Source organism: Equus asinus, chromosome 3, assembly GCF_041296235.1.
Source record: "Equus asinus isolate D_3611 breed Donkey chromosome 3, EquAss-T2T_v2, whole genome shotgun sequence".
Taxonomy (NCBI): domain Eukaryota; kingdom Metazoa; phylum Chordata; class Mammalia; order Perissodactyla; family Equidae; genus Equus; species Equus asinus.
The window spans coordinates 63535902-63557516 of record NC_091792.1 but is presented as its reverse complement, the minus strand read 5'-3'; the positions used below and the strand labels follow the sequence as shown (position 1 = coordinate 63557516).

General features: G+C 41.1%; 2 protein-coding genes across 9 annotated transcripts in view; one reads left to right on the top strand and one right to left on the bottom strand.

Moving 5' to 3' along the window:
• Nucleotides 1-11055, bottom strand: part of FBXO16 (F-box protein 16) — a 56694-nt gene extending 45639 nt beyond the window's left edge. For 4 of the 7 annotated variants that reach the window (XR_011502040.1, XM_070505138.1, XM_070505135.1 and 1 more), the window contains exons 1-2: nt 10693-10830; nt 5698-5833 (exon numbers count right to left, since the gene is read on the bottom strand). Coding sequence is in view for 6 of the 7 variants with exons in the window: in XM_070505138.1 (XP_070361239.1) it covers nt 5698-5796 (99 nt within the window). In the remaining variant the exon portion in view is untranslated. Of the gene's footprint in view, nt 1-5697; nt 5834-10692 lie in introns of all 7 variants that reach the window. The other 3 variants (XM_070505139.1, XM_070505136.1, XM_070505140.1) reach the window with 2 other exon arrangements.
• A 3065-nt stretch (nt 11056-14120) lies between these two features.
• The window catches only part of FZD3 (frizzled class receptor 3), an 86342-nt gene continuing 78847 nt past the window's right edge, over nt 14121-21615 (top strand). Inside the window, exon 1 of one of the 2 annotated variants that reach the window (XM_044766885.2) lies at nt 14121-14260. The gene's annotated coding sequence lies outside the window, so the exon portion shown is untranslated. Of the gene's footprint in view, nt 14266-21615 lie in introns of both variants that reach the window. The other variant, XM_044766884.2, reaches the window with a different exon arrangement.

Genomic DNA, 21615 nt, shown 5'->3' with positions numbered 1-21615 from the left:
CATGTTTTTCCCTTCCTCTAAATTCTCTAACACTGTAAGAACCTTCCTATTTGGAAAGCAGCTCAGGCCTATTTCTTCCCTTTTTGTGGAGGAGGATGAGAAGCTGGTTTTACGCTTCTAACAGATAATGCCTTCCTTCCTTTTTTAGACGCTCAAACACTAGTTTCAAGGGGCACACAAAATGGGCATTGAAATAACTGCTTTGACAACAATCTCAAGGCCAGTGAAATGTCAGTTTTGCTCCCGGCCGGAGAATCTCATACATCACCGAGAATCTTTTTACACATTAGGGAAGAAGAAAAACAATGCCCTTCTCCTCCTCCCCCTAATCAACTGCCACCTGAGCTACTACGACCCTGAACAGATAAACTCAGAATTTCGAGATGAAAATAGAAGAGAACCTATAGAATATAGAAGATTCAAAAATCTTGATTCAAATATTTCCTGACGTCTTCTCCTCTGTCTAACCAAATCCTATCAATCATCTATCACCCAACCCAAGTCACCAGCACCAGCACTTCTGATGCCCAGGGATCTAGCTCCCAACTTGTATTCCACTTACAGCCCACACTCCCCTTGGACTAGACAGTGTGTGCTATGGCTCTCTGGTTGTGTCTGTTCATTTTATCTTCTCATGTGGATTACAACCACCTTCCCTAGATGCTCCACAGGTTCCATGGCAGGCCCTCAAGAAACACTTGCCAATTGAACAACAAGAACAAAAAAGCTTCGAAAGTCAAAGAATTTTAGAGCTAAAAGAAATCCTAAAGACCTTTTTGTTCAATTTCCTTATTTCAGAGAGGACAAACAAACAGAGGGCCAAAGGGATCACATTTATACATTTTTAAAAAATCACTGGTTCCAGGCTGTCTATTCAGCTCAACCCCAAGCTTGCTTCCTCACTAGAACCTTGGTCTTCCCTATCCTGACTTCCAGCCCTACATTCTCAACGAATTGCTGCCCATACTTTGGCCTTACAGTGGGAAGAAGTAAAGGGTAGGCCCCAAAACCACAACCTCCTTTGAAAAGGAGGTTGGGATGACCACCATGGTGTCCAATGACAATACGGGGCATTGGAAACAAAGGGGCACTGAATTGAAGGAGAGAGGAGAGTCAGAAAAAGAATAGGAAAGCAGAAAAGGAATAGGGTGGGATGTTATTCAGGCTAAAACAACAGTCTTCACAGGGCCAATGACCAAGTCTAAGCAGAGACCAGGCAAATTCAGTTCTTTACCAAAAGGCATCTAGACCCAAGTAGAAACTGCTGGGAGTGAAGAGGGAGACGAGAAACACTAGACAAACTCAGATCTAGTTCCAACTCTACCCTTGATAAGAAAGATAATTTGAGACAAATTATTTAATTGTCAGGTCCCCAGTCAGACTTAGCATTTTATATTCTCTGGTTTGGAGCAAGTCTTCATTCCAAAGATTTGCAATCAAGTTCTTCATCTTAAAGAGCTGGAAAACAAAGTATTGATTCAAAATGGAAATATTAAAATGAATCCTCTTTCTTTGTAGAATGCTGCAGTCTGTTTATATCACAGTTTACTCAGAGCCTGCTGTTAAGTCAAAATCCTATGTTTGTTATTTTAGTCTGTTGACACCGCAGTTACATATTTCAACGTGTGACATCATTACAGTGTAGAAGTAAGACATTTAGGGGCTCCTAAATTATGATTGATGGATAGGTGCTTTTTCTCAGAACACCTTTTTAACATGTACTTTTCTACATCTGTGAACATACTCGAAAAAGAAATGTTGGTTACTTTCAATTAAAACACTAGATGGCAAAGAAATACATACTCTTAAAACATTCTTCCTCTCAAGATTCACAATGCCTGAATTATTTTGAAATCTGTTAAATTTGCTTATGCTGATGATGCTATTTTTTAGGCATCTGAATTTGAATTCAATCTCTCTGCTTAAAGCCTGCTGTGAAGTTAAAATCCTGTGACTTTTATTTTAGTCTGAAGTATTTACATATTTCACATTTTACTACAGAATAGAAGAAAAACAAAATTAAGACAAAAAAACTCATAGGACCTCAAAATTATGCTGATCATTGGTGACAAATGCCCTGTTTCAGAAGTGTAGAAAACCCCTTGAAATTATTGTATGGACACCTTCTGGCCAGCTGTATCCTTGGCATCTGTTTTTAATCCCTTTCACACAGTCAGAATGGTATCTGGAAGGAAGCTTCAAGGTCATCTGACCCAACCCACTCATTTTATAAAGGAGGACAGTAAAGCCCAGAGAAGGTAAGTGACTTATTCAAGTCATGCAGGAAATTATTGGAACAGCTGATCTGGAACCAGAATTATTTTCAATTTCTAGAGTTATTGTTCTTTGTTTACTTTTATTTATATTTGTTTTAAAAATTGTTTTAAAATTTGAAATTTTATTGCACTATGTATAGCAAAAAATGAAAGCTCTTTTCTAACAGGATCACCTCCCCCAAATCCATCTAACTCTTTAGGGGAAGCCACTATTAATAGTTTGGTATATGCATATACAAATTCTATGTGTGTATCTATGTACATTTATACATATACATATGTGTATGTACACATGCAAAGATTTTAAAAAATAATTTTACTCCAAACGAGAACCTAACTAAACCAAAAAACAATTTTTTGGAATAAAATGAGAGGTCTGAACAACAAAATAAATGTTATCTCTAGCAATTATGATTCAATTTGATAAAAGCTATTCAAGAACCAAGATAAGACAATGCAATGCTTGCTGTGATACACTGCCCAGCTCCCTCCAGGACTGAAGGATTTATTCGCCCCCCTGTTGGGAGTGCTGCTGGCTGACATCCACAAGCTTGAGAGATCCGCCTTGTCCAAGGTCCTATCCGGTGAGTGGTCAGTGTGCCAGTAAAAAGGCCGGGCCCCCTTGATGCATTGTAAGACTCTGAAGGATCTTCAGGATGTGCCATGGGGTCTGAGGAGGCCTTGTTGAGACTGCACCAGAACACAGCTTCATCCTCTGCCCCAAACCTACGTCCCATCCTTCCCTTCCTTTCCCTCTCCTTCCCAGGTGCTGATCCCGAGAGCCCTCCCGGTCAATGCCCTACACGCCAATCTGAGTCTGCTCCTCTAGTAACCCAACCTGCAGCAGGCATTCAGGCAATTCTGATACTTTTTCTCCTTAGATGCTAAGTCAATCAAGACTCCTAATTTTTCAAAGAAAATTTCTGAAAATCAAAGCATCCAACGAATATGTATTTCAATTCAAGTCACTTTTTCACACGTGCATAAAACCTTCACAATTCTATGGGAAAACAGATTTCAAAAATAAACACTGAAGTTTTTTGGGGGGAAAGTAGGGAAGCTGTTACATAAACTGTTGGAGAGCTAAGAGCATTGCAAACAGGTGCTCAATAAATAATTGTTGAGCTGAATAAGAAAGATTTTCAATAGACTGTTGCTCACAGATAGATGAAGGTTGGATTTCTCTCTTTCTCTGCCTTTCCTTTTTTATCTCCTGGTCCCTCCTTTCTTTTCTATTTCTCACTCTTCTTTTCTCACTTCCTTTACTTTTTTCCTTTTCAGTCTCTCTCCCTCTTATTTCTCACTATTCTGATCGCTATGCTGGCTCCTCTGTCTCTCCCAGAATTGCTCATGTTTCACAACAGAAGAGTAGAAATAGGAACGTACAGAGAAGGAGGGGTCAGGATTGATACTCCAGCTTTGCCAGAGTGATTAGCATATCTGTTAGGTTCAGAGAGGAAAAGGTCAAATCCAAGCTAAGAGAGGAGAGACGTAGGGACAAGAAGGTGAGAGTCAACGAAGGGGGGCCAGAGAGTACAGCTGAACTCTGACTCCATTCCTTGTTCTTTGGAAATCATATCAGGCACTGGAGATGCAGAGAGAAGACAGAATCTCAACTCTTAGCAGATCACAGTCTAGTGGGAAAGTTGGTAAACAGTGATGAGAGCAAAGAAAAGCAAGCAGGAGGAGGCTTCCCAGAGAAAATGACATTGGAGTTGACTCTTATAGGAGGCAATGAGGAGAGCACGTGCAAAGGCGTGGAGATGGGAGAGAAGACAGCTTATATGGGGGCCACTGAGCTTGGCCCAGTTAGGAGAGGAAGCAGTAGCAGGGGTTGGAACTGGGAGGTTGGCTGAGGTCAACTCACGAAGGGTCTTCAATTCCACAGGTGGGAGTTTGGAATTTACCCTTTGGAGTGGGGCCTATGTTATGTAACAGGACTAGACTGGTATTTTAGAAAGATCATTCTGGGACCTGAATAGAGGATGGACTGGTAGGGATAGAAGCAGTGAAACCAGTCAGGGGGTGACTGCAATGTACCAGGCAAAGGATGATGAGTGTATAACTGAGAATGTGGAGCTATGTAGGTGAATGGAGAAAAGGGGCCCAGATGAAGAGATCTAGGAAGAAGAATCCTAGACCCTGAAAATGAAATGGATGTGGAGGTGAAGGGCTGCTGGTAGACACTCCTCCTTGGGCCTCTCATACTCCTAAATGTCTTGGAATAATAAGAATGCAAGGCCCTGACTATTTTCTTGGGCTGTCTCTCCAAGTTGTGTTTACAGCAAAGCAACCTTGAGCAATGAGGTACGGCCTCATTAGGGACTGAGTGTAGGCTTGCTTACTGCTTACAGTAAAAGCAGTGGATTCCTTGGGCTCATTGTTCATCAGCTGTGATGCAAACCCATGATGTGTATAATATTTATCTGGGCCCTCTGCATCACTCCTGTGGGACAAGGTGGGCAAGGAGAACCAATGCAAACATGAAGCTCATGCTGCTTGCTGCACTGTGAGTCATAAAGTTCTTTGTCTCTGACCCAAGAACCTTGTGTCTTTTACTGTGAAACAGTAGTGTCTTCGGCCATAAGTAACAGGCTAAGTTATTAGCTTGTAAATTGGGGAAAACCAAATCCCAGACCTGACAAGGAGAAGGAAGATTTCTCGCTTGAGTGACTTGAATGTAAAGTGGTGCCTTTCACCAGGGAGAGGAACTAGTGTGTAGAAGCAAGATAATGAGGTCAGTTTTATTGATTTTGATTGTACTTTACTGCCAACTATTTGTGGTCCTTGTAATAGATGCTCACAGATCTGTTGGTAAATTCTGCCCCTAACTGAAGCAGGGATAGAAATCCCCAGAGGTTGGCCAATCTCATACCCCAGTACGATAGTAAGCTTCCCACTCCTGCAAGCCTTTGTTTACCGTATTCTAATAATGCCTCCCCAGAATGCAAGCAGGAAATAAACTTCTTAGGAGAACCTGAGTAATGTGAGTGCTTGGTTGCGATTTATTCATTTTATTTATTTGGTTAAATATGCAGCATTATCCAGTAAGCATAGCTCTAGCAAGAAAATCTGTTGTTTGGGAACTCCTCATGGACTATCCTCTCCTTTATCAATCCTGGTGGTTCCAGCAGAGCACCAGTGTTGGAAGAAAAAAGGCATTTGGAGTGAGAGAGAGGAGGAGTGACAGTGGTAGAAAGAACAAATCTAAGACATTTTCATCACAGTCAGGGAGTCCGTCTATCGCCAGCCTTGCCCATATAGCAAGAGCTCAATATAAGTTTTTGGGAAAAATCCTTCTTTTTTTTCATCCATTACACAATCCTAAATAATTCCTGTTCATATTTTGATAACCCAAAATTTTAACACATTTTTTCTTTAAGGCACGGATACAACTGATAAAATAGCTCTAATCACTTACCCGGTCATTCAAATGCTGATGGTTTAGAGGTGTCCAGGTACTCATCTTTGTCTGCATTTTGGAACCATCTATGCTTTTTGGAGGTGCAAATGCCATCATGAAATAACTGGATATTCTTCCACAAGAAAAACTTCACCTATCAGAAGAAAAGAAGCATATAATCTTCAGAATACTAAAAGTACTAATACTATAATCTTTTAGTATGTTGAGAGAGGGAATTGGGAGAAAGAACATTTACTGAGAGTATTTTATATGTCAGGCTCTTCATACATATGCTCAATTAAAGCTTGTAACAATCTGGTGAGGCGGTGGGTTTAAGCTCATTATACATGAAGAAAATGAGTCTCATTGAAGTTACACGACTTGCCCAAGATCACACAGACAGTAAGTGGTGGAACTCAGAATCAGATCCAGGTCTGTTTAACTCTATTTTATTTTCTATTTTATTTTCATTGGCCCACAGAGGAAAATCCAGAATCACTCCTAGCAAAGAATATACCATATTGACCAGAAAGAAATATTTTAATTTATAAAATCATGGTGCAATATAAAACACCCCATCCTTGTCCCTTGTGACTTTCTTCCTCCCCTCTTAACTTTCTGACATCTAAATGACAAGGGTTCTGACATGATACCGTATTTAAGAAGTAGAATGGTGTAATGGACAAAGCCAAGTCTTTGGAGATGGATAGATTGGGTTTATTGAAGAAAATGGGCTGTTTTTAGATGCCCAGTATATGTCTGCCTTCCTTTGATTAAAGCACTTAATTTCCATGAGGAATTACTTTTTCCTCATTGTTTGGAGTCTGCTGGGTTGGCTTATCAAGGTGGCCTTCCCTTTCCTGGCCAAGAGGTGGTTGTAAGGCCAAGCTAGGCCAGTTGGACTGATGTTGGCTCATCCTTACTTTACAGCTGAGGTGGTCACTCACAGTAGCACTGGTGCTCTGTCAAGTTGCTCCTGCTGCCTCATCCCTCAAATGCCCCTTGTCCTTTCTTGTCCATTTTGTGAGCCACCTGATATCCTTGCAATAAATTTCCTCTTTTGCTTACATTAGCCAGAATCTATTTCTGTTGTTTACAACCAAAATTTTTTTATCTTATACAGCTTTGATCCTGGCTCTAAAACTTACTAGCTGCATAACTTTTCACAAGTTATTTAATCTATCTGAGCTTCAGTTGCCTCATTTGTAAAATAAGGATGCATAGATCTACCCTCAACTACTGTTGTGAAGATTAGAGGAAAAGGGTCCCAAATGCCCGAGAGATAGGTGCCCTCAATAAAAAATAATTTTCCTGCAGCTTTTCTTGGAACTTCCTATCATTTACAGAGTGCCTCAAAACTTGTCCTGGGGGCCAGCCACATGGCCAAGTGGTTAAGTTCGCCTGCTCCGCTTCAGCAGCCCAGGGTTTTGCCAGTTCAGATCCTGGGCACGGACGTGGCACCACTCATCAAGCCATGCTGAGGCAGTGTCCCACATGCCACAACTAGAGGCACTCACAACTGAAATATACAACTATGTTCTGGGGGGCTTTGGGGAGAAGAAAAAAAAAAGGAGGAAGATTGGCAACAGTTGTTAGCTCAGGTGCCAATCTTTAAAAAAAAACACAAAAAAACTTGTCCTTTATTGGGACCACCCCCTGGCCAAGTGCTTAAAGTTCTGCACGCTCCGCTTTGGCTGGCCAGGTTCATGGGTTCAGATCCCAGGCACGGACCAACTCCACTTGTCAGCCATGCTGTGGAGGCATCCCACATACGAAATAGAGGAAGATTGGCACAGATGTTAGCTCAGGGCTAATCTTCCTCACAAAAAAAAGCAAAACAAAACAACAACAAAAACTTGTCCTTTAGAGGGCCACAGCAAAACACTTTAAGGTGGAAAACATTTAAAGCTCCAAAAAGTATTCTGCAGCAGCAAAGATTGGACCATTTTTTTAAAAAAATCATTAGTTTTTGGCTGATAGGGGATTCGCTCACATGCTAGCTCTCAAATATTTGGGGTCTCACTTGACATGTAATATTCTCTTTCAGGTTTAAGTTATAGCTGAAGATAAAGCCAATGTTTTAAAAGCTCAGGGGCATCATCAGACAATACCTTCTTGCAGTTGCCTGCTGCCACCTTACCACTAGAATAAAGAGAGCTTAGATTGGCCCTCACATTCTTCTCAGCCCCTAACAGCTAATTATCTAAGTCACACGTTTAGCTAAGCTGAAAAAGGTATAATAAATGATTTCATTACAGTACAATTATTAATATTTTTGTGTGTGAGGAAGATTGGCCCTGAGCTAACATCTGTTGTCAATCTTCCTCTTTTTGCTTGAGAAAGATTGTTGCTGAGCTAACATCTGTGCCAATCTTCCTCTATTTTATGTGGAATGCCTCCACAGCGTGGCTTGACAAGCAGTGCTTGGTCTGCACCCAGGATCTGGGCTGGTGAACCCTGGGCCGCCAAAGCTGAGCACATGGACTTAACCACTAAGCTAGCAGGCTGGTCCCTCATTACAGTATTATTAATTGGCAGTTATGAAAGTACCTGTGAACAGGCAAATTACAGATACAAAGCATGGTCACTGAGTCTAGATCTGCCAAGCTAAACATTACATATTTCTTTTTTTTTTTGCTATTTATTTACATTTGACGTTTCTTCTCTTTAAACTAGTTGTTTTTAATCTTTTTTTTGAGGGCCATAAAACTCTGAGAATATGATGAAAGTTATGAATCTTCTCCCTAGAAAAATGCACATGAACATAAAATTTTGCTCACCCTGGGTAAAAACTCCTGCTGTAAGTTGAGAAACTCTGTCTTTCTCTCTGCTCAGTTTGTATAAGAAACAAGGTAGGCACTTTTTTTTTTTTTGAGGAAGATTAGCTCTGAGCTAACATCTGTGCCAATCTTCCTCTATTTTGTATGTGGCACGCCACCACAGTATGGCTTGATGAGTGGTGCATAGGTCCCTGTCCAGGATCCAAACCAGTGTACCCTGGGCCACCCAAGCAGAGTGCGTGAACTTAACCGCTAGGCCACCGGGACAGCCCTTACAGTTTTTAAATTGGGTGAAGTAGCTTTTCTAGGGTCTCCCCAAGGCCCTGCACTAGTTGTTTTTCCTGGTTCCTTAGAGGTAGAAATTATTTGAATTAGGCTTTCTTCAAAATTACTTGAGGAAAGTTTGGTTTTCTAGGGGATGGCTCTGGCCAGGAGAAACAGCTGTCCTGGTAATACAGTCCTGCTGAAACATGCAAATGGAGATGTCCTGCCCTGTTTTTCGTCATTACCTTTTTTCAACTTTTTCCTCCTCCCTCCATTCCGGAAGATGGGAAGTGTGCACATCTGCATGCACACACATGTTCATGGTATAGACCACTCGGGACTATTCCAAAGACAGACACTTCTATACAACACACACAAAAAATAATGGTCCCCACTCCATCAATAAGACAAAGCTTCTGTCTTCCCCTCCTTTCACATAAAGCTTGCTGTTGCTTTTTGTGACTTCTTTCCCCCTTAACGGCTGTCCTTGAATGTTCATCTTTAATTTTTCTTTGGATAAAAAGGAAGAAAGAGGGCCTACAGTCCTAGCCCCCAATGTATGGCTCTAGTTCCATGTTCAACAGCAAGCATGGGTCCTCTGCTAAAATTCCACCTCCTAGTAGAAGGCCACTACCTCCAATCCTATCTTCCAAGCCATTCTTTACACTGTCACCATTATTCAATTTTACTAAGGACCTACCAGGCCTGCATTAGGGTACAAAGACAAGAGTCTGCTTTAATGGAGTTTACAGTCTACTGTTAGGGAGTTGGTTTTTTTCTTTCTTTTTTTTTTTTTTTTTTTACAAATAAAGTGTATATTTTTAAGGTGTACAACGTGTTTTGATATATGTATACATTGTGAAATGATTACCATAAACTATTTAACATACTCATCTCCTCCCATGGGTACCACTTTTGTGTGTGTGGTGAGAACACTTGAGATCTACTCTCTTAGCAAATTTCAAGTGTACAATATATTACTATTAACTATAGTTACCATGCTGTACATCAGGTCTCCAGAACTTATTTATCTTATGACTGAAAGTTTGTACCCTTTGATTAATACCTCTCCTTTCCCCCCACTGCCCAGCCTCTGGTAACCACCATTCTACTTAGGGAGGTGCTTTTTAAAAGACCATTTGATCGTGTTACTTTTAAGCTCACAAAACTTCAGAGGCTCAGTAATGGCCACAAAATATCTAGATTCCTTATCCTGCAAGCCTAGATCCACTATGAAATTACCTCAATCTACCTTTTAAGCCTCATCCATCTGTCCCTTCATGCACTATCTGCCCAGACACACTGAACTTCCGATCACTCAACAGAAAATGGTACAAAACTCTGATGTTTCTTTGCTTATGTGCTTTTGTGATGCTGCTCATCTGAATCTTAATCTCATAGCACATAACAAATGCTCAATAAATATTTGTTAAATCAACTGAATGAATGAATGTAACAGTGGAGGGGCGCAGTTTAAGGATCAAAACTAGTGGAAATGTAGAGTGAAACTCAGATCATTATGAATTGAGTACTAGGATTATACTCAGGATTATCAGATTTTTATTTGGAGTTTACAGAGCAGAATAGGATTGAGTTTCTCTCCTAACACACAACTTACCAATTGCACACTGCAGTATCATCAGAGAAGGAAATCTTAGAGATTATCAGGAAATTATCAGGAAATAGGGTATGCTTAGATTTAAATATGAATTAATCTTATAGTCAACTAGTTAGAAACAAAGCAAAAACTATAATACAATACACAGAGCTAGTGCTTAACAGGCATAGAAATAATTATTTGTTGGTTGTTAATTTCATAAGTATGAAGCATCTGGCACTCTGCAGCTGAAATGGAGCAAAACGTAATCCCCAGGAGCACTGACAAGGCTTGTGAGGCTCAGGAGGATCTGACAGTGGAGCTCTCAAAACACAGTCTCCACCTTTTTCATGCACTACCCACTGTCCTCACCTTTTTTAGCTCGTCTTCCTCTTCAAGCCTCAAGCGCCGGTGTTGTCATAGTTGCTTTTTCTTTGACTCTGTCCAGCCCCCACCTCTCCTAGCTTCCAGTAGGCCAATCACCATCCATAAATCCTTTCGCTGGCATCCGGGGTCTCTTAGGCAACAATGTGTGGTCTCTTGATTGGCCAGGAGATCCAGGAGGGCTGGCTCCAAAATTGGGCACACGGATAAAAGGAAAAAAGATGTGCGCGCCAAGAGGGTGGGAGGGGCTGCAAACTACCAATATAATGCTAGGACGAAGACGCATCCAATCTCGAAACAAGCAGCATTGAAATCCCTGTTTCAAGCCATCTTTATGTTCCAAACCAGGCCAACCCACTGAGCATGCCCAATTATATTGGTCTGGTCACTCCGGGGCTCCGAAATGCAAACTCCACTTTTCCAGGTTTTAAGAGTGGCCAACAGGTAAAACAGGGTTGGAGGAAAAAGAATTCGCGACTGGTTCAATGAAAGAAGAGGACCTGCAACAGGAAGTAGAAAGACCTGGGAAAATTGCCCAACACACAAACTCACAAGTGCTTCAACACGAGTTTTGATTTACTGGATTAAGGAATTCAGGCTGACTGACGGATACACTATGGAACCAGCAGATGGCATGCCTTAATAAGAATAACTCCAAATTTGGGAAATTTTACAATGCAGTCTAATCTATTAATTAAATTTATTGAGCACCCACCACGCAATAAGGGGTGGAGTGAGAATACAAGGATAAAAGAGAAATCTGATGAGGAAGACTGGAAAATGCAATGCGTAAATAACTAATGTAAGGCCCACAATGATAATTGCTGTGATAGAACTATAAACAAGTGCTGGAGAATAACCAAAAATTCAAAATTCCATACGGAGCTTCCTGGTAAATATAAGGCAGTTCTTATGGCAACAGCGACAACGACAACAAAGAAGACTTTCCTCACTATCTTATGTTTCTTAAAATAGATAAGACTATACACTGCTCCAGCTTAAACAAATGTAAACCCTATGTTAGTATTGTGTTTCAGGTTTAAAGTAGGCAGCATTTGTATATCCCCAACTTAAAAAGAAGAAAAGTGAAGCTCACTGAGATAGCTGCTTTCTTTGAGTTAACAAAGGATCTGTAAGTGGCCAAACTGAAATTAGAACCTAGGTTGTCTGAATTTCAGCCTGGTGGTTTTCCACATGACCAGGTTGTGTGTAAATGAATAAACAAAGCCTTTGGTGTGGGCACGGGGGTGGGGAGGGTGGCCTGGGGGAGGTATGTAGATGCAATACTAAATTACCATGTATTACCAGCTAACATTTATGTTTCAAAACGGGTTCATCCAGAAGGAAACCAGGTTTAACACCGTGCTGTGTCTCTCTGTGAAGTTCCCGCTCATTAAAGACTTTCTATATTGGTGGTTACAGCACCGAATAAAAGAGATGGGATAAAAGAAAGCTTCGTATTTTATCTCTGTTGGATTTGAAAATTTTATGCATGAAAATAAGGTTCCTTTCGTCCAGCCTCTCAACCAGCACATTCTGGGCCTCCTCTTGTGGGGCACCTCATCAGTCTGACTACTGATCCCCACCCCCACCCCAAGACTGAATGACACCATTCACAATGTCTTCACGGTGAGCACGCCCGCTCAGTGTCTGAGATACTTAAACATTACTTTTAAATGAAACATTTCAAACATAAAGAAAAGTTTACAGATTTACATTAGAAACATTCTGTACCCGCACTGAAATTTTTAAAAATATTAACATTTTGGCCTCCTGTGTGTAATTACCAGCCGAAGCCCCTTTTGTACACTTCCCAGACCTCATTACCCTCTCTGCCTGCCTAGAGGCAACCACTGTCATGAAACTGTTGTGTAGCCTATGTGTCCATTTTTTGTTTTTGAGATATATATATGTTTGGCCTCATAAACAATATGGGTAGGAGTTTTTAAAGAGGTATAATTTACGTATCTTGTAGTTTGCTTTTTTCATTCAAAGTTATATTTCTGAGATTTAACCATGTTGATACATTCGGTGATAATTCCTACACCATTCCCACCTCCCCATGTGAGCTATGATACGTCCTACACCTGACAGTTTTCACAGGACAGTGTGTAAATTGCGTAAAAATGTGTCTAGTAGGTACAAGAGATCTGGAAATACATAACGCAGGCAAACACGGATTTTCGCATATGCTACGTGCCTCCTCATTCACCCTCTGTAGTGGCTGTGTTGGCTCCACAGGACACACTGCCTTGCTTAGAATCAGGCCTAAGGATCAACATTATGTTTTTTTAAAAAAAATGTTACTACACAAGTATTTATTCATTAAGAACACTGAAAATTGTCACTTCAGATATCATTAACTATGCTTTTCCCCGTAGATAACCTTCTGATGTTAAACTATATTTATGGCTGTCCAAGCTCAATACTCAATATTTATTTACATATTTAACATTTATTTAATGTTACATATTAACACTATATTTTTTAAAATCTTGGTAAAATACACATAACATAAAATTCACCATCTTAACCATTTTTTAATTGTACAGTTGAGTAGTATTAAGTACATTCACATTGTTGTGCAGTAGGACCAATATTACTTTAAGTCCTGTGTGCTAACAGAACAAAATGATGCCCGTGAAGTCTAGGTTGAAGAGGGACAAAAAGGAAGAGAAAGAAAGGGAGGCAAAACAATGCACTGAAAAAGAATAGCTTTGGCTTTGAATGAATCTGTCATTAAAACGCTGAGTGGCTTTGCTAAGTCATTTAATCTTTCTGGGCGTTCTTATCCTCGTCTGAAAAATGAGAGGTTGAGTTTAGATGATCTCGAACTCTTTCAGCCTTAAAACAGTTTATGTAGAGAAAGAGAGGGGAAACATTTCCTAAGGAGCAAAAGATGGGGAATGCCACGATAACCACAAGCTCCACCTGTTCACTAAGGTCTTGGCAAAGAGGATATACACTGTCCCCGGGCCGGTAGCCTGTCTGCTCTGTTGTTTCAGCGTGGAGCTCTGCAACAGGCCAGTTGCCTACTCTACCTACACCCAGTGTCACCCTCAGCACTCTGTAACCCGCTCTTGACCACTTCCAATCCCCAGGTCCCGAGGCAGGCATACTAGCTCTCAGAACAGGTTTTAGCGGTCTTGCACTAATAGCAACACAGGCTCGGGTGGTGAGAGTCGCTGCGCTGTCTCAGCTGGGGAGGGAGGGAGAGGTTTGCAAAGAGGGCTGAATGCATTAAGAAAAACGCTTCCAGACTCCGCCGGATAGGAGGGCGCAAGGCGTCACCCACAGCGCGAGGCAGAGAACAACCAAGCAAGCCCAGCTAGCACCCCGCAGCCCGGCTCAAAATGGGAGCGCGCGCGCAGTGCGCCTGCGCGATGCGTGCGCGCGCGCGCGCGCTCTCGCTCCCCGGGCCGCGCGCCCCGGCGCTCGCGAAAGCTCGCGGTCGCTGCGAGGCGCGCGCCGGCGGTTCTCGCCTGCTCGGCTCACCTGAGGGACCAGCGGCCGTCCCCGGCTGGCGCGGCAGCCCCCTGGAGCCGGGCCGCGAGGGGTGAGGTGAGCGCCGCGGCGCGCGGCTTCCCGGCTGGGAGCGGGAGAGGGGCGCGGGGAGCGGGGGGAGTGAGGAGGTGCCGCCGCGGCTGCCCGCTCCTCCGCCTGCCCCTGTGCTGGGGAGCCGCCAGCAGCCCCGGCGCCGCCTCCTCAGGGATCGTGATTCGCGTCGCGGCCAAAACAAAGCTTTGGGCGCCGGGCTGGGGCGGGCGTCGGAGGGGCTCCTCGGACTAGACGGTCGGCCGCGGGGGCGGAGGAGGCGAGTTGGGGCTGGGGGCCGAGGGGCGCAGATGCCCGCGAGAATTATGAACCTCTCGGTCCGGACCCCGCGCTGGGCAACCTGTGCGAGTGTGGACGGCGGCTCGCTCTCCGCCATCCCCGGCCCAGCCCTCCTCCGGGCTCGGGGCCCGGGCGGGAGCCCGCTCCCCCGGTGGGCGCCCGGGGCGGGTGGCGCTGCCCGCGGGCCGGCCGCGCGGGCGGAGGACGCGGCGGCCGGCGGGGAGGACAATGCACCCGGGGCTCCGGCGCGCGGGCCGTCGAGACCCGCGGAGCGTGTCCCCGAGCCCTGGACGTCGCTGTAGCCTCTGGCCCACCTCTTCTCTCCAGCGCCCAAAAGTTGTCCCCTCCGTGCCGGCAGTTCGCGAAGTCCGCCGCGCCCTCCCGCGGGCCCCCGCCGCCCCCTCCGAGGCCGCGCGCCCGCCGTGGGTACCGCCGCGCGATTGGGAGATGGCCTCAGGCGCTGATGAGGCCGCTCGAGACCTTTCAGCATCTTCCTGGGGGCTTTTTCAATCGCAGGGGGCTTGGAGTTAGGCGCCTCCTCTGTCAGAGAACGAAAGGGTTTTTTCTAAGAACAAAAGCACATGCCATTAATTTAGGCATAGGAGTGGACTTGAAGTTGAAAAATGCCCTACAGAAGAGCTGTTTTTCCCCCAGTCTTAAAATGAAATGTATTTTGGTTCCCTTCTGATTTAGGCAGATGCAGTCGCAGAGCAGAGCCGCAGCTGCGTAAATGACTGCTGTATAAAAGTATCCAAACAGAAATCTTCTTTTACAAAAGGAGTTTTGATAGACCTGTGATGTTGTTTATGGGAATTGATCGGGTCACTTTGCAAAGCCAGTACCCCAAGAGCAAGGAGACAAAGGCCTGATGACGTTGGGAACGTACCCTCCCTCGGTCTTCCTGAGCCTCGGCGGTGGCTGACAGTCGCCGCGATGGATAAAGCCCCAGCTCTGCTGTTACGGAGCAGCTACTCCTCAAGATAATGCTTTCCATCTGTACTGTTAAGCAAATCAATACTATCCTTTGCCTCCGGCAAAGAAAACGCATTTATCTGAACTACCAAACGACAACATAAAGCATAAGGGAAAAATGATTAAGAGTTAGGGGGAGTCGGACAGAGGTGTAAAAGCGTAACTGGGTGGGCTTGGATGGAGCTGAAGATAAAATATACAGCCCTTCTGTCACCTCGTTGCCTTTTATTTAGTGAACTAACATATTCCTTGTCTTCGCCAAATGCTTTGAAACTATCGGAAAATAAATGAGTAATTAATAAAGCCTGCCATCCTAACTTCTCTTTCCTCCCACGTCTTTTTTTAATCCCCCAATCTGGTAGTATTCTCTACCTTCACATCTCTCCAAATCTATAACAGTTTCCTGTGATAATAGAAGAAAGGACTGTAGGCTCTTTCATTCCTTTCCTCCTCTCAGCTACTCCATTCCTTTGAGTTTTATTTTGTGCTTTGAACATTGAGGTGGATTTTTCTTGGGAGTTCCATGATTGAGATACTCGAAGTGGGGGGGTTGAGGGGAACTTCATAATAAGGCACGCTTTCTTTGTAGAGTACAGTGAGAAAGCTTTATCATTGGGAAGGAGAGAGGAGTTTTTAACTCACAGTAAGTCCTCTGTTTCCCACTTGACCGGAAAAAATACCTCTACGCAACTTAAATTTCATGTTAGTTTGTTAGTAAAACTGTAAGATTTTATACTCAAAACTTATTCTGAGCATATTGGTTTGTTGATGTTAGGCTGCTGCTGACTGTATTTTCTTTAGGAGAAGGGTGGTAGGAAACAGGTCTTCTACATCTTTACTTTCTTTCGGGTGGGGGGGAACGGGGAGGGGGCAGGGGTGGTGTTGGTCTCAAGGTTTTTTTTTTACCCCTAAGACTCTAGAATTATGGCTGCTTAAAGTTGCACCTGCCTACAAAAAGAGCATAATGCAAATAAAAAGAATGGTTTGGAAAATATGTACTGAAGAAATTATTCAGTATAGATTTGGGAAAAGATGTGGCAGGGTCTTGAGGGAAAAAAAAATGAAGATTTTCAATAGTGTCCTTTCTACAAGCCTAGGAATAAATGTTTGAAGAGTCACAACTCTTCACTGGTTAGGAAGGAGTTTGTCAAAAATGGCTTCTGTCTCTTTGCTTTCCAATTCATTATGCTGAGAACTATTGACAGTTTTGGTAGATCCAAGGAATGCATTGCAGGTGAAGTTTAAGATGAATATAACTAGGCTTGTAGGCTTAAAAAAAAAAAAAAAAAAACCAAATCTTGGTCCATAAGTTTTATCTCACAGAAATAATTTTCTGGTCAAAGCATACAAACCATACAGCCTTGCTAAGGGCAAAATCAGGGCCTTGATATTAGACAATTTTCTGATGAACAGATGTTAATTGGAAAGGGAAGCTGGGCTGGAATTTCAACCTGGTTTTTTTTCAGTCCAGAATCTGGCCATCTTTTAACTTTCCAATTTTGTTTTCAGGTCAGTTTTAAAATATCTGCTTTCTTTAGTCTTAAAAGTAATTTCTAATTTTTAAAATGGATTCAATTTTGATGTCTACCATTTATTTTAATTTTGAACCCAGATGTGTTTGTTTTTCCTGTTTGCTTTTTTTTAAAGCACTATCCCTCAGTATATTAGAAGATTAGGCTATTTGTTGTAATCAGTAGATGACAAGATAGATTTTAAAAATTAAAGAGATGAAGTAGGAAGGATCAGAAAAGGGATACCCACTCTGAGATTAATAGAAATCTAGGCCCTATGAATTAAATATGAAGCTATATAAACTTTCTTTTAGCAACTAGGAGACAATAGTTTGACAGTGATTTTTTTTTTTTTAAATAATATGTGGAAAACAAAAGGCCAAAGACCTGACAGGTTTTAGGAAAAGGAATGTAACACTTAGAGCAGTGAGTATGCTCTGAGTGTATATTTTGTCTCTCTAACAAGACAGTAATTTCCTTGAGAGAAGAAACTGTTATTTAGAGGTAGTCATTGCTAATCCTTGCAATTCATTCTTAGAAGACTACTCTGAAAGAAAACAAAGAATATCTCTCTTGTTCTCACTGTAGCTACTGTGTGTGAGGCAACCGTTAGATGGTATTTCTGAATTGGAAATGCAGAATGTTGTCTACATTATAGGGTGTCAAGAAAATTAAATCTAATTTGAGAATGATGAAACAGATCACTTTCTGTACAGAGGGTGTGAATTCGAATAGAATTGCTGAACATAATCTTTTGTTGCAGGACCCTCTTGACAAGCCCTCCAAGCCCACTTTTGTCGTTGTTTCTTCTGGAATTCAGCCTGCTTTCTTCTTCACACTTGCCACTTCCTGCTTTTTCCGCCTGAGTTCTTTGGGTCTGGCTTTACAGCCAGCCTGGAAAGACAGTCTTCTAAGATTGCATCCCTTCCCGTTTATTGCTGTCCTTCAGGACAAATACTCAGCTTGTTTTATTTTAAGGGCTTTTACTTTTTACCGTCAAAAGAAAACTGGTAATTGGGGAACATCAGATTCTTGATGTTACACATTCATAAAAATTAAAATGGAGGTTTAAATTATCTAGTTCTTTTTGTTTTCTGATGGAATAATAATAAAGTAACTTAATCTGAAATCAGTTTTCCAAATATCTTATATTGCTCTATGGAGAAATGAATGTGCCTCTTTTCCCACAGGTGGGGCATGAGTAACTATTGCCATATCACTCACTTTTTGCTGGGCCCTGGACCATGAAGCTGTTCACTCTAGTTGTGTTAACCCTTTATTTAGTTGAGATTCTGAAGATTCCTATAGTAAAAAACATAATATCAGTCAGCATGCCAAAAGGACTGTTAACCTTTATTTAATGAATTGGTATTATTTTGGCAGGATCTCTTTGGATCTAGAATCTTCTCTGCGTCTTACATGTCTGGAACTTCAACTTACAGCTTTTCCATGAATGGTGCTACCTTAGGAAAAATGACTTTGCTGTGTACACTCACATGATCCTAATTAGAAGAAGAAATTGCATTATGTTACTGAAAAATGATTTGGAATATATATCAAAAATTTTTTTTAAATGTGCATACCATTCGAGTTAGGTGATAGGTGATCTGATATTTTTCAATATTGTAAATCAGTTTTTGACTCGTACTAAATTGGTCATCACTTTTTTTCTCTTCTTGCTACCTACAATAAGGCAGTAGTGTGTCCCTTAGCTTGTTGCTTAATTAGCAGCCAATAAATCAGTGATTCAGCTAGTATTTATTCTTGTCAGCTAGTCAGCACACATTCATAGATTTAGCAGAGTTAATTATTCCACACATAAAATAAAGTACCATAGGTTCTTTTGTAAAATCTCAGAGCAATTATATTTTTGACAAAAATGAGACACATATGCTGTTTTGTAAACTTTTATTTTTTATTTACTGTTTCTCCCTTACCATGTCAATAAATACAGACTTGTTATTTTTAGTGACTATACAATATGACTATATAATATCCTGTGGTTGTACCATAGTTTAACGAATCCCTTGTTGATAGACTTTTAGGTTGTTTCAAGTTTTTTATTTTATAAACAGTGTTATACTAACATTTTGATTATGCGTCATTTGTACTTGTGTGTTTACTTAGAATAAATTATAGATTTGCTGAATCACATTGTGCGCATTTTAAGGGCTTTTGATGTAAGTAGCCATTTTTAAAATACCAACTAGGATACATTCCTACCAATAGTATTTGAAAATGTTGGAATGTTGAAAATGTTCTTTTTCCTGCACCCTCTCCTGTGCTATTCTCTCATTATTTTGCCCATCTGATTGGCCAATATGATGTTCTCTTATTGCATTTTTTATTATCTGTAAAGTTGAATATCTTTTCATGTGTTGGCTATTTGTATTTCTTTTGTAAATTTATGTCCTTTTCCCATTTTTCTGTTAAAGTGTTATTCTTTATCTGCTTTTATTTCTAAAATTCATTTTATAGATTACTTTTGCTAAGCATATAATTATATACAAATATGCCTGTACTCTTTTAAATTATTCTGTTTTAGGATAGCATTTCTCAAAACATGACTTATGAACTGCTTGTAACCGTACCTGAGATAATCATTAGAATGCATATCATTCTCCAGAGATTCAGATTTCTTAGACCTGTGGGGGGATCCATGAATCTGCTGTGTATTAAAATTAGAGAACTTCTGATTTTGGGGAAATATAAATTCTTTAAGATTTTTACTGTTCATGTTTTCTTTTTGTCTCACTGCATTCCACTGTTTTTTTTTCTTATTTATTTTAATAATCATAAACTACAACCTTGGTATATTAAGATTATTGTCCTACCCCAGCCTAACATACAGATTTTACAAAAGTGTTTTGATATATGGTAATGTGGATGTTGTAGCACATAAAGGAAGCATTTTTATAAGATGGTGGGATGCTTCACTTGAAATGAGGCAAAAGGAATAATTGAGAGGAAATCAGGTAAAATAGATGGAGTAGGCAGAAGTATAAGGGGGGTGTCTCATTAAGTTTTAAAAACCAAGTGAGGTATTGCTCAGTTTCTTCCAGAAGTTTTCTGTGGTAGTCTTCTTTGAACCATAAATTTGAAACCCATAACTGCTTGGAAAGTACATTAGTCTAAATGAAATTTTTGAACTTCTTCTTATTATATACATAGTCAATAGAGAGCAATATTCCCTTTAATTTTTTTTAGTTGCAAGCAAATGAACATGCTGTATAAGCAACAAACTACAAAGGCTAAACTTATATGGGTATTTTACTACTGTAACCAAATAAAGCTTTCAAGAGCAGTTGACACATTTAATGATATGCGTAATTGTTACTTTGCTGCATGGTAATTAAGCTTAAATATCAACGACTGTGTTTAATATCAGTTTTCTATAGCCAGACATCACATTTCTGGGGCCAGCTTGAAGGAGGAGAAAAATACGGCAGGCCAAGGAGCTTTTGCAGAGATTTCTGATTTAGATATTTCTGTATAGGGGGATTAAGCATTTGGGCTAGGGATTGCTCATAACTTCAGTGTTCCTAATTCTAGAGGCCACAGACTTTCCTATTCCTTTCCTCTACTCAAGACTGTCTACTAGGAGGAGAAATTGGGAAGATTCAGCCATTGCTTTACTTTCTCCAAATAGTTTTTTTTCTGCCTGGTAACTAAAGCTTGGGATGCAGAGATTCCCAATCATTGATAATCAGTGCACAAAGGACAGTTTCTTTTCCTGCTTAAGCTAAACCAGTTCCAGGTCTCAAGGTCTAAGCTGTCATGGGCCATAGTATTTAAGTTGTCTTATTAACCTGGGTCTCTGAGAATTTCTGAACCTGAATTTCCCATGTTTTTCCATTCTCTGCTGTCTACAACAAACACACAAACATTCAGTACATATGAAACAAAATGAAATAAAAGCAAATTTAACATCATTACTAAACCAAATAAAAGTATGATAGCTTAGAATATGCTCTTTTCCTGCCAGGCCTACCATTCCACTCTACCCACACCCTCTCTGCTCCATATGAGGTACATATTTTTGCCCCCAGAAAGTAGGAGCAAGTCAAAGATTCTGTAGCTTAGTGGAAACTGTAGCAGAATCATTCCTATTCCTGCTGTTACTTTCTAGGGATGATTTCTGTTCTCTGCAGCCTGGCTGTGTATAATGAAATATTTGTTGGTTAAATGTTTCTTCATCAATGGCACTAAATTTTTGTGCTATCTAAAAAGACGATGTAATGTTGGGGAAATTTCCTGATATTACTTTTACAGACTTCTGTTTGCCAGTTTAATATTGGTTGATAGAGGTTGCCTTTCTATCATCTGTAATTCAATAATAAAGCTACCAAATGTTTGATGCCGCTTTACCATTTATAGAGTACTTATACATACATTTTCTCATAATTCACTCATATGTCATCCTTGTTAGAGAAGTAGTATTTTCAGGAAGAAAAATTCTGAGTTCAGAGAAGTTAAGTGATATGTTTCCATTCACCCAGCTAGTAAGAGGCTGAATCCATATCTTTAGATTTATTTGTATTTCACCTCCTTCACAGAAACCTTCTGCCAAATCAGTTAATGTAAAAATGTGCTA